We start from the raw sequence: 13,287 nt of genomic DNA on the forward strand, positions 1-13,287 counted from the left end.
AATAAGGAGTTAAAAGTAAAAGAAGGGAAAAAAAGGTCCACTGTTAATGACAGAAAATCTTACTCTATTGAAATGATGAGAGTTATCTGAGATTTTCCTAAAATGTTTGCGAGTGACCCTGAGATAATTTTTATAACTATTAGTTAACACCTTTAGACATTTAAGGTGATTATTCAATATCAAATAGTGCAATTCAAGTACCATAACATGCCTAAGGAATACTTAAATTAAATTAAAGTATCCAGAAATCTTATAGTCGACTAATTATTTGGCCAAGTGATTAAGCAATTTACCTGCTACCCCCACCACCACCACTGTGATTGTCCATGCCATATGACTGGTTTAGGTAGGAGTCCATGGATCTTTGACCCCCATAGGATCCATGGCCATAGTCACGATCCATCCCTATAAAGAGTTTAAAAAGAAAAAAATTAAATGACGCTCACCTTTACTGGCACTCAAAAGAAGAATTTTTAGATAAATATCCTTGAATGTCAGACCTCCATAAGATCCAGGGCCATAGTCACGATCCATTCCTAAAAGACAGTCAAAAACAAAAGGTCGGTAAGATAGATCATTCTCTCCAGGAATCTTTGCATAAAACATGAGATATTTATATCAATCATCTGATATAATAATTTGTCATTAATATTTAAGCCAAATCCACACTAGACATTGAAGGAAAAAAACATACAGATGATAACCTACTGAAAACGCAGATTTGTGAACGAAACCTAATGTTTCAAAGAAAAACATTATCAACTAAAAAGTTCTATATTAGAATTATTTTCAATTTAACCAATATTTATTTGACTAGGGAAATACTATAAAGCCCTGTATTAGTTATTAATGGGTAAATAATTAATAACAAATAATTCCCATTCTCAAGAAAGTCAGCATTTAATAATGTCAAAAAGGAAAATTTTTGTTATAAGTATAGTTTTCGGCATCTAACTGTTCTCAAAATGTCTAAAATTCAGAAGCAGCCACATTTTCAGACAGTAACTGAAACACATATTTTTAAAAAGTAAAATCACAGAGTGGCACCAATCTGTGGTACTGTGCCTGTAAATAAAGATTTAATGAATATTTAAATCCTCAAATACTTTTAATAAAGAAAATGAATGTGAATTTTAGCAATGCAAACACTAAAAACAATTCTAATAGAGTAAGGATACTAAGTATATTTTATTACACTGCAATTCCACCTATATCCCAACCTCCAACATGAAAATAAAATACAACAAAAGAGGTAATATAATGAATTTACTATGATTATAAAAATGAAAAAAATTTAAAAGCTTTTACAATGTGTTTCCTAGAAGGTCTTTTAAAATCCTTCATTACCACCCTCCCCAAATTTTAGGCACAAATAAATACAATAGTATATACAGAGTGAACACCTAAATTTATATTTTTCAAAACACTCAATTTTAATTACAATTATTTAAATATATCTGGTCCTAATAACAACAATAATAATGACAATAGCAACAATTTTATAAAAATACTACTTGGAGTCTTGCAACTTTAAACCTGGAAGCGACCTATGTGATCAAATTCAGTCTTATCGTTTTATAGATTAGGAACTAAAGTCCAAAGAGATGAAATGATTTTCCCAAAATCCCATCATTATCTACACCTCTAGCTTCATGCTGCTGCTTCTACATGAAACACTCTCCTCTATCACCCCAGATGTCCGCTTATTGAAATCTTCTAATCTTTTAAAGTCCATTTCAACTACTCATCCTTTCAAGAATATTTTTATTGATATTGTCTCAGCTGATAATCATCTTTCTTCTGAATATCTACAAGTCTGCAGTTTTTTTTTAGTTTTTCTTTAAGATTTTAGGGGCTGGCCTGGATGGCACAGCGGTTAAGTTCGCACATTCCGCTTCAGCGGCCCGGGGTTCACCGGTTCCGATCCCGGGTGCGGACATGGCACTGCTTGGCAAGCCATGCTGTGGCAGGCATCCCACATATAAAGTAGAGGAAGATGGGCACAGATGTTAGCTCAGGGCCAGTCTTTCTCAGCAAAAAGAGGAGGATTGGTGGCAGATATTAGCTTATGGCTAAATTTCCTCAAAAAAAAAAAAGATTTTATTTTTCTTTTTTCTCCCCAAAGTCCCCCAGTACATAGCTGTATATTTTTAGTCGTGGGTCCTTCTAATTGTGGCATGTGGGATGCCACCTCAGCATGTCCTAATGAGCGGTGCCATGTCCTCGCCCAGGATCCGAACCAGCAGAACCCCAGGCCACTGAAGCGGAGCTCGTGAACTCAACCACTTGGCCAAGGGGCCGGTCTCCAAGTCTGTAGCTCTTACGTGGTATTTATGATCCTCTGCCTTATATTCTGCTATTTGTGGCCTCATCTTAAATGTACACAAGTTTTGCAGTCAAGGTCTGATTTTTAGTTATTTTTTATATACCCTAGAGCAGCCATTCTCAAGGAACAGTCTCCTGACCACCGAGAGTTGCTAAAAGCCTTTCAGGGTGTCTACAAGGTCAAACGATTTTCATAAATACTAAGACATTATTTATTATTTGCCTTTTTCACAGTGTTGACATTTGCATCGAAGATGCAAAAGCACTGGTGGGTAAAACTGCAGGTGCCATAGCATAAATCAAGGCAGTGACACCAAACTGTACTAGTAGTCATTGCATTCTTCAACACTGCATTCTTGCAGTAAAAAATCATAAAATAAAAATGCCATCTTCACTTAAGAATGTCCCTGATAAAGCAGTAAGAATTTATTAATTTTATTAAATCATGATCTTCGAGTACACTTTCTGATATTCTGTGCAGTGAAAAGGGAAGCACATATAAAGTATTTTGCTGCATATTAAAGTATCATAGCTCTCTCCAGGAAAAGGTATTGTACAAGTGTTTGGTTAATGAACTGAATTAATCACTTTTTACAAGGAATACTACTTTTACTAGAAAGAAAGACTAACATTCAAAAACTATGGCTTTCAGACTTGGGCATTTGACAGACATTTTCTCAAAAACGAACAAAATGATACTGTCACTTCAAGGAAACCAAGTGACACTATTTGTTGCCAATGATAAAATTCAAGCTTTCAAATGAAAACTAGAATTTTATGAAACTTGTATCTACCATCTCAAGCTTGACAGCTTCTCAATACTTAAAGGCTTTTTTGATAACACTGGTAGTGTTATTAATGAATGTAATTTTTTAATACTGTATAATAAAATCTGTCAATATTTGGGAAATCTAAATAACTCAGTAAACCAACATTATCCAAATAACTAATGCCTGATATTACAGAATCAAAGGGGTAAAAAGATCCACTCAAAGTGAAAGATATACCAACAGATTTTAACATAACAGAGTATAAAAAGTTTATCAATATACAAAAAGTGTTAATGAGATATGTTACATTGCTTTTTCATTTCAATTCAGACTATCCATGCCACAAGTGCTCAATAGCCACATGTGGCTAGTGGTTACCATATTAGACAACACAGTTCTAGACTAAAAAAATAGTCAATTACTTGTCTTTAGAGTTGGTAGGTATACAATACAATTTATTCTCGTATCTCTCACAAAAGGAAAATTTTGAGATTATAATCAAATTTTCAAAATAAAAAGCTTCCCTCTAAGACCACGTATTAAAAAATAATCTTAGCATTAGGTTGAGTCAGGTACACGAAGCTAAAAAACCCTACATGTTGTTCTCCTAGTTTCTATTTTGAGTTAGCAGAGACTGCTTCTGGATAATAAGTCCTTTAGTTTTTTGATTCTGTTTTTATTTCACTATGAAGTCATAAATTACCATTTATTGAATATTCACCTTGTGCCAGGTACTGTGGAGTACACAAAAATTAACAGAACTACTTTTATAGAGCAATGACTTTGGTTTATTGTTCACAGTACTATTACTATTCAGTTAAGTAAAAAAGAAAAGAGGAAAAGTCTTTATATGGTATAGAATCAGTGTGATTAAAGGAATATAGATTTTATAAGATGACTATATATAAACAATATTCTTTCAGGTTATCAAATAATTTAAAAATCACTTTAAAAATAAAACTGCAACAATATAACATTATGTCTTTACTATTAATATAAAATGAGAAAGTAATTCACTCAAAAATAAAACTGACCTAACATTTTAAATCAAATCTATTCTATCACTGATCACTCTATCATATAAATGATAGGCTCAACAAATGTTCAAACTCATTTACAATTAAATCACAAGAAAGGGGCTGTGCAGTAGAAGGAAAAAACAACTGATGTTTGATCAAAATAGCTACAGTCATAGATCACTTAACAACGATAAGTTCTGAGAAATGCATCTTCAGGTGATTTCATTGTTATGCAAATATCAGAGTGTACTTAACAGAAACCTAGTTGGTATAGCCCGCTATACCACCTAGGCTCTCTGGTACTAATCTTACGGGACCACTGTTGTATGTGCAGTCGGTCATTGACCAAAATGTCATCAAGCGGTGCATGACTATATATGTGACACTAAGTCTGGAATGGGACCACTTTGCACCACCTCCACATTGCTAGCATCCCAGTGCAGGCCACCAGCATCTCTCACCTAGTTTACTGCAACAGCCTCCTAACTGGTTTTCCTGCTTCCACTTTTGCTCCCTTTCTGTTTAATTCGGAAGAAAATAGCCAGAATAATTCTGTTAAAATATAACTTAAATGATCTTCAATGCTCAGTACCTTCCAATGGCTTCCCATCCTATTTCAAATAAAAGCCAAAGCCTTAAAATAACTTGTAAGGCCCTACACCAGTGGTTCTTAACCAGGAGCAATTTTGCTCCCCAGGTGACATTTGGCAGTATCTGAAAACATTTTTGGTTGTCACAGCTGAAGGGTGGGTGCTACTCTCATCTAGTGCGTAGAGGCCAAGGATGCTGCTAAACATTCTACAATATACAGGGCATCCCCCTACAACAAATAATTATCTAGTCCAAAATGTCAATACTACTTAAGTTGAAAAACCTTGCCCCATCCGATCCACCCCACAACATCTTAACTTCATCGTCTACTATACCCCTAGTTCACTCCACTCCGGCTATTCTAGGCCCCTTGCTGCTCTTATAAAACAGGCGTACGCCCATTTTTGCACCTGCTGATCCCTCTACCTGGAAAGCTCTTCCCCTTTATCTGCACTGCTCACGCCCTCAACTCTTTCAGGTCTCCACTTTCTATTGCTCCTTAGATATAAGGAATTTGGTTTTCATTGCCTTCTGGCTGAACCTCACCACCCTAACTTTGCCTTTTAAGACTGCTCAGCAAAAATCATCTGTTCTAGTCAAGCCAATCTTGTTAACTTGCTCTGAAGCACAATTCACTCAGCCCTATCTTTGCTCCTGCTTTCTCTCTATCTGGAATGCTCTTGCTTTTTTGGTCTGCTGTTTATATAAGAAGAGGTATCATGGAGTAATAAAGAAACATGGAGACACGGGAAATACAACTTCCTTCCAAGAAATGGTGTGGAGGAAATCTCTATCTTGCCACGTTTTCCAATGCCTTCTACTTCATTCCAGTTGCTGGAAAATACAATGCTAACAGTGAATTGTACCATTGGCTTCATTTGGTAATTAATTTCCTAAAGCCTACAGCATTCTTCCTCTAGATAGCTTCATGGCTTGCATCCTCACCTCCTCTAAATCTATGCTCAAATGTCACCTTCTTAGTGAGTCCTTCCCCAGCTACTCTCTTTAAAATTTAACACATACACACACAGATGTCACACTTCCCTGCATTATTTTTCTCCCCAGCAATTACCATCTAACATACAATATGTTACTTCTTTATCATGTTTACTGTCTATTTCATCCCACTAGACTGTAAACTCCACAAGGGGACGAATATTTGTCCATTTTGTTCACTGCTGTATTGTTAGCTCCTAGAAGAATATGATACACAGTAGTCACTCAATAAATATTTGTTGAAGGGATGAAGTCAAATTATATCCTTGAAAATTAAGTTCCTCATTTATAAAATGTAGACCTCAAAGTGTTGTCAAGCAGTGGTCTTTAACCAGAGGCACATTCCAAAATCATTGAAAGTACTTTTCATAACATACAGAGCCAGGGACCACTTGCTCTAAAATTATGACTCAAGAAAACTAGAGTATGACCTGAACAGAAATGCTTTGAAAAAGCTCCCCTAAGGGAGTCTAACAATCTCACCCTCAGATGAAAATCACTGTTGGAACTAAAATTAAGAGAAAAAACAAAAGTCCTAACATTAGTGATAGAAATTCTGAAGCTCTTTTTACAACACTGTACATTAAGAAAATAAACTTCTGGCCCTGTATGATTCTGCATTTCAAAGTCTTATATTTAGACATTAAATCCAACTCTCTAGCAAATCCTACTGGAGATCACGGCCTTCACTCCAAATCTCTCTCTGGTAAAAGCACTAGTCCTACTCGCTCCAGCTTAAAATCCTAGATTCATTTTTATTCATCCCTCTCAATTTCCTACTCACTACTAGTCAGCCTGCAAGTTCTGCTAATTTTCTCTAGAAACACCTTAATATTTTAAAAACTATTATTACCTCCCAAGTTGAGTCTTAAAATCCTATACCTAAATTTATGAAATAGCTTTCTAGCTAATTTTCCAGTTTTCTATCTAACTGACATGTGGATGTAAATTAAAATTCCTTTGGTAATTTTATTATGTCACTCTCCTGCTCAAAAATATATTCTTTAGCACTCAATATATATTGATTACTTAATATATGTTGAGCCTTTTTAGCCCACATCAAATCACAGTTTCCCTAAACTCTTAGATATGATAAACAGACATTAACTGGATGGTAATTATTCCCATAAAATAGCATAGTCTTCTTTATTTAGCAGTACGTTTGCTTCAGTTTTATTTTGTAAACATATTATGTTCGGTACAACAGTTGAATTTTGCATTTCTCTGGCAATCAGGATATTTAATTCCACTCCCTGGGGTGCATCACATGATGCTTTTTAACCTCTCTGAATTATCCCACATTCTTTTTTGTGTTATCATCCTGTCTGGCAGAGCCTTACTCTAACAACTATTAAAACGACATCCATTGTATTCTGCATACCTCTCAAGATCTTATCCAGCTCTGTAGTCACAACTCTAATGTCATGCTTATGTCAATAAATAATCAGCTTTCTTTATGTGTTCCTCTAGACAGCTCTTTATACACTAACACATCTGGACACATTAAAGCAAATGACCTCAAAAACAAGGTCAAAATGCATTACAGTAGAAGCCATATAGAATGAAGGCAATAATCCACTTAATCTACATTACTCAATACCAAAGCCTCTAATTCAACAAAAATAACTCAGCTAGTTTCTTTTAACTAAACACTCAGAATGTAGTCAAGGCCTTTTGGAAAAAAATAAGGAATCACAATTCAAACAAAACAGAGTCAAACTAATCCGAACAGCTCTAACTTTTTGTGATCCCAAATTCCTTAATTCAAATACTATATATAGTATGACAACATTAACACTGAGAAGTGATACACCGAGAGAGAAAACAACAACTGAAATGAGGCAGAACTGACTTTTTACACTGGTAGTTTACGTGTATCAAGAGAAAAACTGACATGCATTCCCTCAACATATTTAAGAGCAAATGAAAGAAGATACTCACCATTAAAGCCCTGGTAAGTACTCCTGTGCGTGTAATCTATGAAGACACATTTTACAAAAAGGAATTAGTACAGTATTGGCAAAAATCTGAAATTATATACCCATCTCTTTAAAATAAACTTGATTTTTTAAAATGTCATTAACTCAATTTTCTGCAAAAATGGGGTATAATTATAAATATTTAATATGGGAAAACATATATCTCTTTCCCTTCCCTCTCTCCCCAAATGGCAGGTTTATCATCCTAATTATGGTAATGTAAAACTTAGCTTATAACACCTGATATATAGTAAAGCCAAAAGAGGGGATCCAGTACTTATTTATACAGAGTAACAGAAGAGGAGGCAGATGGTTAAATTATGAATCAAACAATGCAAAAAGCAGGAACATATGAGAATTGATTCTATGTAACATATAAATTTTTCAAAGTTATTTCTTTTACCACTTAACCTGCTCTCTAAAGATTTCAAGATCTTATGTGAGAAATGTATACGCATATATGTATATGTGCGTGTGTGCTGTATCCATCCAGGATGTGGTACAACTGAAAACCATATTGGCAATTTCCCTGTCAAAAGTAATTTAGCAACTGTTAAATCCTTTACTTAATTTTATTAATAAATACTGAGAGAATGGAATTTAATGCAGTGGTTATCTGGATACAGGAGAATTCAGCTACACTACACAGGACTAGACTCAGATATACTATTAGTCAAATTCCATCCCCCAAATACAGCAGTGGAGGTGAGGGAGGGCCTGAGAGAGGGAGTATTTTATTACTGACATTGTTTAGAATTTTATCACTGACACTGTTTAGAACTGTAGGCACATGGTGATAATAAAAAGCAAACTTACTAAGTTTTATTATCATTTTTCAATTCACTACAGAAAATGCATTCCCTTATGGGGCAAGGGGACCAGTCCCACGCCTCCCCTCCAACCTTGGTAGCTTCTGCTGTACCCTGAGCGGTGGAACTGGCATCGAACTTTGACATGAAAACACAACAATATATTTTGAAATTTCAGTCCCAACTCTGGCACTTCAAATACGTACTCAGAGTTTAAAAGTATCTATCAAAATGAGTCAAAGTCCAACTAAAACAAACAAAATCACCAGTGCGCTACTGTTAACATCTGAACTTCCTATTTCAAAGTAACTTAAAAGTATCCACAAAAGGGTTATTCAGTCCCCTTTCACATACTTAGATTTGGCAACTCTTTGTGGCATGAATCAAACCAAAGATCAAAGACCATTTAGTAAGACTCACATGCTGAGATCACACCACTTTCAACGTTAAAGATAATTGTTTTGGTTGGATTAGAGGCTTACAACTAGTTAGTGAACTGGTTTTACTTAGAAATGCCTAGTTACTCAGGATTAAGTCCAATTTAACCGTTCAAGCCCCTTTTCGCGTCTCCCTAATGCTGTCACTACATCCTCATTTTATTTCGACACCAATTCCTAGAAAAGTTGGGCAAGATCTGAAGACAAGGTGAAGATCAAATTAATCTTACTTTGTGAGCCTGTGAAAATGCTTTAAAGAACTGGTGTGAGACACGTCTGAAAGGGATGGCTAAAATACAGTTTATTTAATCCCTAAATCCAACCCAGGCAGTTGCGTACAGGTCTGAATTTGAAGGGCACGTGATGCTGTGCCAGAATTCGGACTAAAGTCCCGTCCGTACACAATCCCGAGAAAAATGCTCTGGTTCACAGAAGTGTTTCAAATTAGGGATTAACGACCAGGTCATTCTGGTGGATAAATATCCCAGTTTGCTAACCAGAAGTATCTCACTTCCCATTCTGCGTGGATATCGGTAGAGACACTTACCACTTACAGACGCCCTTTAAACTCATCTTAAACTAAGACAACCAGAAACATCACTGTGCACAGCCTCTGAAAATTCCACCTGGCAAGAAGGAAGCCGGGGTTGACTACACGGACGGTCCGGGTGCCGCCCCGGGGGCGCAGGCACACGCGGCGGCGGAGGCCCCGCTCGCCCCTCGGCCCGGGACGGGAAGTTGGAGGCGTCGGGGCATTTTCCACGCAGCGGGGCCGGGCGAGTCCGGGCCCGAGTCCGGAGGCCGTCGCGCTCTGGGCGCGCCCGTCCCCGCAGCGAGGCCGGCACGAACTCCCGGGTCCCCGCCGGCACGGGCGGCGGGCGAGCGCCAGGCTCGCGGCGCGCGGCTCCCCACAGAGGCCGAGGCCGGGTCCTGGGCCCGCGGCGGGCGGCGGCCTCCAGGCCCGCAGAACAAAGCCCACACGGCCATCTTGAGACGGTAAACAGACCCCCGGCGCAGGCCACCCCGCCTCCCGCCCGCCGTGGCGACCAGCCAGAGGCGGCGCTTACCGTCCTCGAAGTCCATGACGGAGGCTGGGGCCGACGGCCTCGGCGGCGCTGGGCTGAGCTATAGCCGGCGGCGAGCGCCCGAGACCCGCGGTTCCACACGAGCGGTCCGCGCGACCGACAGCGGCGCTACCGGCCCGGGAGCCGCAGGCCACAGCTAGGTTGGGGGGCGGGGCCCGCCGGCGCTGCCAGCCGCCGCAGCGCGGCCTGCGATTGGCTGGCGCGGGCTGGTGGGCGGGCCCTCGGGTGGGGGCGGGAAGCCGGTCCGCTGTCAGGCTCCCAGGTGCTGACCCTCTGGGAGCCGCGGAGGAGGAAGGAAGGTAAAAAAAAAAAAAGAGCGGCAAAGACTGGCTGGGGTTGCGGGAAAGCGAGCGGGGCGTTCTGGAAGATCTGGCTGCGGCTCGCCATGTTTGATCCTGGCAAGAGCGAAAGGATCCAGTTAGAATACCTTCCTCCTGCCCAAACTAATAAACCACGTGCCGACCTTTTGCTTTTTATTGGCTGCTGATGACTGGTCAGAAAATGTTAAAGAACTTTAGAGTTTCTGCCGTGGAGACACAAAAGTCCGGGACGTTTTTTAGAACTCTGTGATCAGAGAAGAAGAGATTGCTAAATAGGAAATAATTACGGGAATGATGCAAGACAGGCTATTATCAAGTTCTGAATTTTAAGGTGCAAAATAGAAGTGTTGTAAAAGTTCACAGGCAGGGAAGATTTGTGGCAGGTGTCGTCCAGAACTTGAAGGATGACGGTCACCCACAAACACACACATGTGTTGACATTGTATTATTGCCAGTTTGGAGATAGTGTTGGGGACAATGGACAAAGTTATACCCACGGGGCAATATGGAAAAAGACAACTGTTTGGTCATTCTGACCCTGGAGCACCTTGAACTCCAGGTTAAAAAGATTTTTTCCATAGAGCAAATGGTGTCAACAATGAGTTGATCACAGGATAGGAAACTATGAATCAAACCATTTGCTCTTCTTCCAGGTCCAACCAGTTGCTGGAACCAAGTTCCAAGAAGGCAGCTTCCTGAAATAGGACTGGAGGAAAAACTCACAGATATACCGCGTGCATTGCTGTAGCCCCAAAGTTGGACAAGGCATTGTTTCTTTTTCATGACTTTGCTTCTCCACCCTGATTGATTCACTCAGTTCTCCACCCTTTTCTTGTTTTTTTCTTTTTCTCTCCTATACATGTTTTCTATTTGCCTGAGCTGAACATGTTGAAAACTGAACTCATAATTTCCCTCCTCAGACCTGCTCATCTTCATTTATTTGTTCGTCTCTGTTAGTGGCATGATGAGCAACCACCACTAATCCCAGCCGGAAGCCTGCAACTCATCTAGTCCAAACTCAGTCCTCCCTCACCCTCCCACCCCCATCAGTACTGAAGTCTTTCATATGCTTATTACCTCCTAAAATTTATTAGACCTGTCCCCTCCTCAGCAGCCTCTCTCTCAAACTATTGGGGTAGCTGCCTGATTAATTTCTCTGCCCTTTGGCCTTGACATTCTCAGGCTCCTCTGGGCTGCAGGGATCTAAATGCAAATCTGAACATGTCAACATGTGTCTCTATCATGGACTCAGTCAAGGCAAAGCTCCTTAACCTAGATAGAACACACCCAGCAGCATCTGGCCGCTGCCTGACCTACCATCTTCCTCTGTTTCTCCCTCCTTCTCTCTCCCACACTCTCCCTTTTGATGGGCAATTTAAGCTACTTGCAGTTCCCCAAACACTCCTATGCTTTTTCACGCCACTGAACTTGTGCTTATGTTTTTCCCTGTGCTTGGAACACCACCTGGTTGACCCTACTCATCCTCAAAACACAACTCAGGATTTACTTCCTCTTAGAAACATTCCCAGATCCCATGTCTGCCCCCTAAGCCAGTACTTCTCAAATCTTAATGTGCACATGATTCATCTAGGGATCTCGTTAAAACTCAGACTCACATTCAGTCAGTCTGGGCTGGAGCCAGAAAGTCTGCATTTCTCATGAGTTTCCAGGAGATGCTGCTGCTGCTGGTCCAACTACACTTGAAGTAGCAAGGCTCTGGGCTCTAGCAAAAGCCCCTCCTCCTCTGAGTTCCTGGGCTAACCTCTGTGTGGCACTATCTCCCCTGCATTAAATTCTTTGTATAGATTTCTGTCCTTCCACTTTTAAAGCTCATTGAGATTAGAACCAAGTCTTCTTTGTATCCTAAGTGCCAAGTGCTTACATTTACCAAGTAAAACTGAGCTCTCCCTGACCTTTTTAAAATTTTTCTCATCATTGTTTTCCCTCCCATTTACCTTTTGGCAAAGGAACTCTTTTGTAACCTGAGATTTTCAGGTCTTGGCATGACTGGAAGGAAATAAACATTGGGTCACTACATTTGTGCGTCATGTGCATACACACGCACACACCCTTCTCTCCCCTGAGAGAAAACTGCCAGACAAAGAACTCCTAACTCCAGAAGAAAGCTGGCCTCGGCACAAACACATGGAGAGCCGGAAGACAGACACAGCTCTCTTCTCCTCTTCCTTCCTGTTTCCTAGATAGGAAGTGTTCTTACTGCGGCAGATGGCCAGACCCCAGAGACACCTCAGAGTACCTGAGGGTTTACCAAGCTGTCCCTCAATTCATATACTGAACCAATATTCATAGAGCACCAACTATGTGCCAAACATGGTTTTCTGACTTCATTGTAAGCTCTTTTCTACTCCCTACAGTCTAGCCAGGCTATCCAGCCTGTTGCCTTTTTGTTAGGCTCAGATTTTTACCCTGAGGGGCCAATGGTTTGTGCAAAGTCTTAAGCCATGTCATCTTCCATATATTTCATAATAGGTGGCAGGTTAGTAAATGCCAGACCAGCAAAGTCTATTGGAAAATAGAATAGGGTTTTTTAAGTGCAGAGGTAAAAAGGATGTGTGAGCTGAGGCTCAGAGAAGAATGAAGGAAAAGGAAGAAATGAGGGGTCCGCCCAGGGCCTAATCCTGAGGGACTTGTCAAAGAAGCCCCAACATCCACTCCCCCGGACTTGAGAAGAGCTTGGCGAGTGGCCTCCCTGAGGACCCAGGGACCGCTGTTCCTCATCTCGTAACCCTCTGCCTACAGACCTTCTGCTCCAACGACACAGGACCATCTGCTGTTCCCCCAAACAAGCCAGGTATTTGCCCATTTCAATGCCTTTCTTAATTTTGTTCTCTCTGCTTCTATTGTGTTTCTTCTCCTCCTCGGCCATTCCTCAAGGTTCATTATCAACGTTGCCTCTTTTTTTTTTTTCCTAGATTGGCACCTGAGCTAACATCTG

General features: G+C 40.1%; 1 protein-coding gene across 3 annotated transcripts in view; it reads right to left on the reverse strand.

Moving 5' to 3' along the window:
* The window catches only part of ZNF326 (zinc finger protein 326), a 37,506-nt gene extending 27,095 nt beyond the window's left edge, over positions 1 to 10,411 (reverse strand). Inside the window, exons 1-4 of one of the 3 annotated variants that reach the window (XM_023641690.2) lie at positions 9,994 to 10,408; positions 7,643 to 7,678; positions 501 to 536; positions 294 to 405 (exon numbers count right to left, since the gene is read on the reverse strand). In XM_023641690.2, the coding sequence (XP_023497458.1) occupies positions 294 to 405; positions 501 to 536; positions 7,643 to 7,678; positions 9,994 to 10,009 (200 nt within the window). In that variant the 5' untranslated portion in view covers positions 10,010 to 10,408. Of the gene's footprint in view, positions 1 to 293; positions 406 to 446; positions 537 to 7,642; positions 7,679 to 9,993 lie in introns of all 3 variants that reach the window. The other 2 variants (XM_070267322.1, XM_023641691.2) reach the window with 2 other exon arrangements.
* Positions 10,412 to 13,287: the final 2,876 nt, after the last annotated feature.

This window comes from Equus caballus, chromosome 5 (assembly GCF_041296265.1).
Source record: "Equus caballus isolate H_3958 breed thoroughbred chromosome 5, TB-T2T, whole genome shotgun sequence".
NCBI classification, from domain to species: Eukaryota; Metazoa; Chordata; class Mammalia; order Perissodactyla; family Equidae; genus Equus; species Equus caballus.